Source organism: Myiozetetes cayanensis, unplaced genomic scaffold, assembly GCF_022539395.1.
Source record: "Myiozetetes cayanensis isolate MyiCay16 unplaced genomic scaffold, myiCay2020 scf15, whole genome shotgun sequence".
In the NCBI taxonomy this organism is placed as follows: Eukaryota; Metazoa; Chordata; class Aves; order Passeriformes; family Tyrannidae; genus Myiozetetes; species Myiozetetes cayanensis.
In genome coordinates this window covers 19,056,834-19,063,750 of record NW_026087159.1, presented here as the reverse complement: position 1 = coordinate 19,063,750, position 6,917 = coordinate 19,056,834, and the positions used below count along the sequence as shown (strand labels likewise).

Sequence of the window (6,917 nt, the reverse complement as noted above, 5' to 3'; positions counted from 1 at the left end):
CCTTGGGCTGGGCTTGGCAATCCTGAAATGGAGAGAGGAGAAGCACCTGGATCACCTGGGAGCTGAAAGGTGCAGGGGAGGAGGAGCAGGGCTGGGCTCAGCTCCTGGGTGGGGGATCTGCAGGAGCTGGTTCCAGTGGGGATGAAGGCACTGGGCTGGGAAGGAGGAACACATCTCCTTGGGCTTGCCCCAGTCACCCATGGGGTGAGGAGCTGTGGGGCCCTTTGGGGTGCAAGACAAGGCAGGACCTTCGCTGGGCTCTGTCTGGAGCTCTCAGGGTACTGCATGTCCCTACTCCCCTGGGTTTGTGTCCAGCTTGCCTGTGCAGAGACCCCAGGCACGTATCCTGGGTGCCTGATGCAAAGGGGCCAGACCCTTGCTGGAGTACAGGCTTTATTCCAACCAGCACTGAGAGCCCCCCGCAGCCGTGCCAGCCATGGGGGTGATCCCATCCTTCCTGGGAGCACCCATCCTTGGCAGGAGCCCCCACTCCTGTCCTGTCCATACACACCCACAGTCTTAGTAGGATACAGAGAGTACAGGGGTAATTAGAAAAAGGGGCTTTGCCCACCCTGGTGTCCGTGGGCTGAGCCAGCTGGGCCCTGCCCGAAGCCCTCTTTGGCCTCCATCTCCTGGGGTGGGTTTGGTCCCTCCCAGGTCCTGCCCGGGCTCTCCCGGTGCTGGAATCCTGCAGGTGAGGGACTGCCAGGGCTGCAGGGGTGAGGAAGTGGGGGCTGCGCTGGTCCCTCAGGGCTGGGGGGACAAATCCCCCGGGGAAGAGGTGCTTGGGCAGCAGTGATGGAGCTCCTGGTCCCGTGCAGCCTGGCTGGGGCACCGCACTGCCCAGTGCCACGTGCCGGGTGTGGTGCCGGGCTGGTGACTGCCCTGCTGTCACGGTCCTGCCCTTTGCCCTCCCCGGAGCCCATCGCTGGCGTGGCCCCAGGTTTCTGATCTGCCCAAACCGAAACTCCATCGCTCCTTTCCCCGCAGGCCGTGCCCTGGGTGTGCCAGCCCTGTGTCCTCTGTGCCCCTGCTCACCCCAGCTGCTGCCCCAGCACCTCCAGCCCAGGGTCCCTGGCACCCACAGCCCAGCTGGGGCTGCCCCTGCCCGAGGTGGGGTCAGACTCATGGAGGGCCACCCCATCATGGGGACACCGTGCCTTGCCATGTCTTGCCAGGGTGGACGTGGCCCTGGTGCCCCTCCTGCTGCAGGGAGCCCCTGGGAGGTGATGTGCCACCAGGGCTGGGATATCTCCCATCGTGCATGTCCCCTGTAGGTCCCTGGGGACCCTTCCAGGCTCTCAGGCTTCCTCCCACCTGGATGGTGGCCCCAAGCCCAGCAGGTCCCTGCAGAGGGCCTTTCCTCGTGCCCTCTCTGGCTCGTCCCTCACCGCAAAGGACAAGGCACACCGGGAAGGACCCTGTGCCACCCCCCGGCCATTGGGCCGCTGTCCCCGGGGCCACGTGGGAGAGCCAGCGGGCAGGTGGGAGCAGAGGGGGTGTCACAGGTCGAGCCGGAAGGCCCCGAAGTAACTGGCGGCTGCGTCGTTGTAGTCGATGGCCAAGGAGGACACGGAGACGAAGAGCTCGTCGCCGGCCTTGAGCTCGAAGAGCCCGCCCTGGTAGAGCGCGTGCAGCCCGTAGTCCGCCTCGGGCGCCCAGCACTTGGTGCCCACGCCCTTGAGCAGCAGGATGGGCTGGCTGTGGGAGGGCTGCCACTGGATGCACTGCACGAGCTGCGGGCCCGAGTCCTGGGCGCCGGCGCTGCGGTAGCGGAAATAGATCTGGGAGTACACGTAGTACTTGCCCGGCTGCTCGACCCGCAGCCGCCCGTCGCGGTAGGTGATGTTCTGCAGGTGGGAGTGCAGGGTGCTGTGCTCCCAGCGCGTGATGGCATGGCGGCACGACTGCGACAGGTTCCCGAAGCGCTCCGAGACTCCTGGGGGAAGGGAGGGTCACTGAGGGGAGCGACCTGGCAGGTTCAGGGGAAGGGGAGGGGGTGGCTCCAACTCTCTCCCAGTCTGGAGGGGTGGAGAAGGTGACTGGTCCCCATCTGCCACCCAACATCTCCTTCCATGCTGGTCCTTTTGGGAGAGGTTTCTCCCTTGTTCCCACCTCCGAGACCACTCAGTGCCCAGTGGGGCTCCCCATTTCCCTGTCCTGGTCCCCTGCCCTTTGGGAGAGTCATCTCCCCTGTTCCCATCTTGGAAACCCACTGGAGCCCTGCAGGACCCCCTGACTCACCATCCTGGCTCAGGCTCTGCGGGCGGAGGGTGAGATGTGCCGAGGGCTTCCCGGCTGTTTTGGGAGGAACCTGCCCCTCTGAGGTGTTCAAGAAGCTCCGCCGGGCCTCTGTGGGAAAGGGAGAGTCGGCTGTAGAGGACCAGGCGTGGGGACACCCAGCCCTGTGCCAGCAGGGCAGGGAAATGCCCCACTGACCCATCAGAGAGGAAGGTTATTTGGGGTCTTGTCAATCATTATCTAGCGTGTCTGAGCTGTCCCATGGCCCTGCTTCCCTGGACTCCAGACAGATGGACATGGCTGTCCCTCCAGCCCATTCCTGGCACGTGTGCCCTTCACCACCCAGTGGGATAATCCTGATTCTCCCCTCTCCCTCCCAGCTCACAGCACTGGAGCCCCCCAGCCTCCCACCCTGCTGACATCCCAGTTGCATGCACATGGATCCCAGCTCCGGCTGCTCCCCTGGAGCTGGGCCAGGAGGGACTCACCCTTCACCGCGCTCCTGCGGAGGATGTTCTCTGTCACCTGGGCCACAGAGAGGAGAATGTCCCACGGTTAAAGGTGAAACAGGGGTTCCCCACATCCCAGCTCCTCCTCCAAGCCCCTATCACCCTGTTTGTCACACTGTCTCTGTGCCCCACCACCTCCTTGCTGTGGAGGGCCTGGGTCCAGCCCCCTCCTTAAACCATCCTTGCCATTCCCCCTCTCCCAGCCCTGCAGTGAGGCAGACGGGCAAACTGAGGTGGGGGGGCAGCCAGGAGCTCTCCCATCCTCCCCTGGTCCCAGGGCTCACCGTGGCCACATAGGCTTTGATGGTGCTGGCCAGCTTGAGGCAGGTCTGGCTGCTGCTCAGCTCCTCCAGGCTGGAGCCCTCGGGCTGCTGATTGAGCATCTGCAGACACCGCAGCTCCTCCGCACTCCCTGGAGCCTGGGATTTCAGCTGGGATGGAAACAAATCGGGATGTCAAACTGGGATGGATGGGGGTAAGAGTAGGGGATCCCTGTGGGGCATGGACACAGGATAGTCACCTTCAGCCTGGCTCCTCCAGCATCAGGGGGCTCAGAGAACAACCCTGAGCTGCCCCAGTCCCAGAGCATCCACCGGGATGCAAACCCAGCTGTGTCTCCTGTGTGGGATGGAGGGGGCAGTAGGAGGCTGGGTGGATCTGAGTTCAGTCAAAGTTCTGTTTTTTGTGGCTTGGACATGCTAAATCTCATCTTGCCCTCCCATGATCCCTTGCAGAAGCCCATCCCAGTGCTTCTGGAAGCACTCCAGGCCCTTGCACGGAGTTCCAGCTTCAAGCAGGAGGAGGAGGAGGAGGCAGGACTCAAGGACTCTCACAAGGCACAGCGCACCAAGTAAATAACCCAAAATTCCCATTTTCCATCTCCTTTATCTTTCCCTCCCACCCCTGGGGAAAATGAGGCTTCTCCAGCTCCAGGAGGTGCTCACTGCTCCAGGGCAGGAGCTGCCTCACCAGCCTTGGCTCCGTGGGTTCCGGGAAGCACGAGCTGCTGCAGGAGGCTGGACATGCCTGGGCATCCAGGGCCACGCTCCTCCTGCTTCCCGACCCGGGCTGGGATTGCAAAACAAGCTCTGGCACAGCTTGGCTCTTCCAGCTGCCAGGCTGGGACCCTGAGCAGTGCCAGGGCAGCTCAGGCAGGTCTTGGGCACTTCCCTGTGCTGGCTCATGGTTTGGGATGGGAAGCCTTCCCTTCCCCAGTTGTCCCAGGGCTGTCCCGGCTCCGCTCTGGCCGTGGTGTGGCTGTGGTGACCGTCACACCTGGTGGCCACAGGGTCACCCCACACTGCGCTGCTGTCCAGGGCATGGGGAAACTGAGGCTCAGAAGGGATGGCTGCCCTGAAATCAGTGTGCCAGGAGCTGGGAATGAGCACACTGGCACCTTGGCTACCCTACCTATGCCGCCTGGGTGGTTCCCAGATCCCAGGACAGACCTGGGAGGCCTTGGGTGGCCATGTCATCACCCAGGGCTTGGCCACCTCCAGCACCCACACGTGTTCCCCATGTCCTGGTTTGCTCTGAGCACCCCCAGACCCCTGCCCTCCACAGCTGTGGGTACTCACTGCCTCACACCAGGATGTGCTCACCTTTGGGATCTACATCCCATTTACATGTGGATATATCTCTATATCAACAGATTAGTGGGAACAATACAGCCTCTAGATCTGCAGGATATTGGGATCAATACAGCCTCTAGATCCACAGGATACTGGGATCAATACAGACTCCGTATCTGCAGGACAGCCATGTGGTGTCAGATTGAAGGGGTTAGTGTTCCTTTCTGCACTCTTGTGCCCTGGCTGGACCTGCCAGGGGGGCACAATTCCCTACGGATGGGCTGCAGGTGACCCCGGAGGGTGTTCCCCGCACACACCTGCCCACCCAGGTGGGGGCCGGGTGGTGCCAAGGCAGTAAATCCCGAGGGATGGGGCTGTTCATCCCCGCGGCGGGTGCGTGTTCGGGCAGGGCACACCCGTGCGGCTCCCCCGGGCTGCCCGGAGCGCTGACTATGGAGCGTTCCCGCGGAACCGGGGTCAGCCCGGTCCGGGAAGGTGCTGGAGCGAGTCCAGAGGAGACAACGGAGATGCTCCGGGGGCTGGAGCCCCTCTGCTCTGGAGCCAGGCTGGGTGAGCTGGGGGGTTCCCCTGGAGAAGAGAAGGCTCCGGGCAGACCCGACAGGCCCTTCCAGGACCTAAAGGGGCTCCAGGAGACTGGCTCCCTGTTCCCAGCACAGATCCCAGGAGGGATCCAGTGACCGGCCGCTGAAATCAGCCCCAATCGGTCCATTTCCGTGGTTTCCCCCTCCCTTCAGCTCTTCCCTGGGGCTCTGTCTCCCTCATTCGCCCGCTCTCTCCAGTGCCTTTCATGTGGCGCCTTTCATGTAAATCCCTCACAGCGGGACCACACGTGACTCGGGGATGGAAACAAAGCCCAAAGGAGGGCTGGAGCCCCCTCCAAAGGATGCTCCAGACAGGCTGTTTATTCCTCCTGCATCCGTGGGCAGGGCTTTTCCCCTTTTCCCGTCTCCGGTGTGGTTTGTGGAACGTCTGGCACTGCAGGACTCGTTTCTTGCTGGACCCTCAGGGATGAGGGTGCCCTCCATGGCAGCCCCGAGTTTCCCTCTGCCCGTGGATCTCTCGTCTGGTGTTTCCCTTACGCTGCTGGGGGGTTGTTGTGGGTTGGAGTCAGCGGCTGGCAGGAGCTGGGGGAGCTGTTGGCAGGATCATGGCCAAGTTTGGGAGTGGTTTGGCCCGAGTGACTCCGCGGGAGGTGGGAATGGCGGGATCTCAGCACTGTTGTTGGGATTGCACAGGAGCAAGAGCACAAGAGCTGCTGGAATGAGGGGGGTGTTGCTGGTATGGGGGGTTCCAGCATTTCACAAAGCGGGCGAGGAGGATTTGGGGTCCTGAAGTGTGGACGAGTTGGGAATGGGGGAAGGGGAAGATGAAGCAGGAACCAGAGGTCCGTGGGGCCTGGAAAATCCCCCCACATCCCCCTCTGGGGCTGGAGACTGATGGGATCCCAGGGCAGGGCCCCCCTCCCAGTGCGGACCGCCAGCTCCAGGCGGAGCCCAGGACAAAGGCGCCGTCTCTCCACATCTGGATCCGCGACAGTGTCCACCCCTCCGTCCTCGCCTCCACATCTGGATCCGCAGCTCCGGGCGGAGCTCGGGCAGTGTCCACCCCGCATTCCACATCTGGATCCGCGGCTCCTTGGGGGGCCGGGGGCAGCGTCCACCCCCTCCCCTGCCCCCACATCTGGATCCGCGGCTCCCTGTGGAGCTGGGGACAGTCTCAATCCCTCATTCCACATTTGGATCCGCGGCTCCTGGGGGGCCCGGGGCAGTGCCCGCCCCCTCCCCCGCCCCCACATCTGGATCCTCGGCGGGGCAGCGCCGGTCTCTGCCGTGCCCGGCGGGCAGAGGCGCGGAGCGGGGAGCGGGCAGAGCCCTCCCGCAGCCACCGGGACTCCCTCCCGGGGGCGCAGCCGCGACGCCGGTCCCGGCCCCCCCTGGGAAAACGGGACGGGGGGTCGCGGGGCAAAGCTCACCTTGGAGATGGCCATGGTGAAGTAGACGAAGAGGACGGTGGTGGAGGCGATCTGCACTGCCAGGATGGCCATGACAGCCACGCTGCCCCACAGGGGACCGCACCGCCGCCGCCGCTGCCCCCGCACCGCACCGGGGCCTCCGTCCGGACCGGGAGCGGGGCCGGGACCGGGACCCTCGGCCAGCATGGGCGCCTCCGAGCCGCCGCTGTCGGAGCGCAGGTAGTGCCCGGCGCTGGGCGGGTGCGGGGCCATGGCCTGTCCCGGTCCCGCTGTCCCGGTCCCGCTGTCCCGGTCCCGCTGTCCCGGGCACCGAGCGGCGGCGGCGGCAGCAGCGACAGGAGGGGGCGGGGCCGATGGGCGGGGGGCGTGTCTGGGGGCGGGGCCTGAGGCAGGAGGGGCGGGGCCTCCGCGGGGACCGAGTGGTGACACCGGGACCGACGGTGACACCGAGACTGAGCGGTGACACCGAGACTGAGCGGTGACACCGGGACCGACGGTGACACCGAGACTGAGCGGTGACACCGGCACCGACGGTGACACCGAGACTGAGCGGTGACACCGGGACCGACGGTGGCCCAGGGGCTGCTGCTCAGGGGGCAGCGG

At 64.7% G+C, this 6,917-nt stretch overlaps 1 protein-coding gene across 1 annotated transcript; it reads right to left on the bottom strand.

The window, feature by feature from the left end:
- Window positions 1–380: 380 nt before the first annotated feature.
- Window positions 381–6,613, bottom strand: LOC126637503 (tumor necrosis factor ligand superfamily member 10-like). Its single transcript, XM_050310837.1, has 5 exons — window positions 6,315–6,613; window positions 3,035–3,181; window positions 2,730–2,766; window positions 2,245–2,352; window positions 381–1,939 (listed from the first exon to the last, which is right to left on the bottom strand). The coding sequence occupies exons 1-5, from the start codon at window positions 6,564–6,566 to the stop codon at window positions 1,503–1,505; spliced, it is 981 nt and encodes a 326-aa protein (XP_050166794.1). The 5' UTR covers window positions 6,567–6,613; the 3' UTR covers window positions 381–1,502.
- Between the last annotated feature and the right edge of the window lie 304 nt (window positions 6,614–6,917).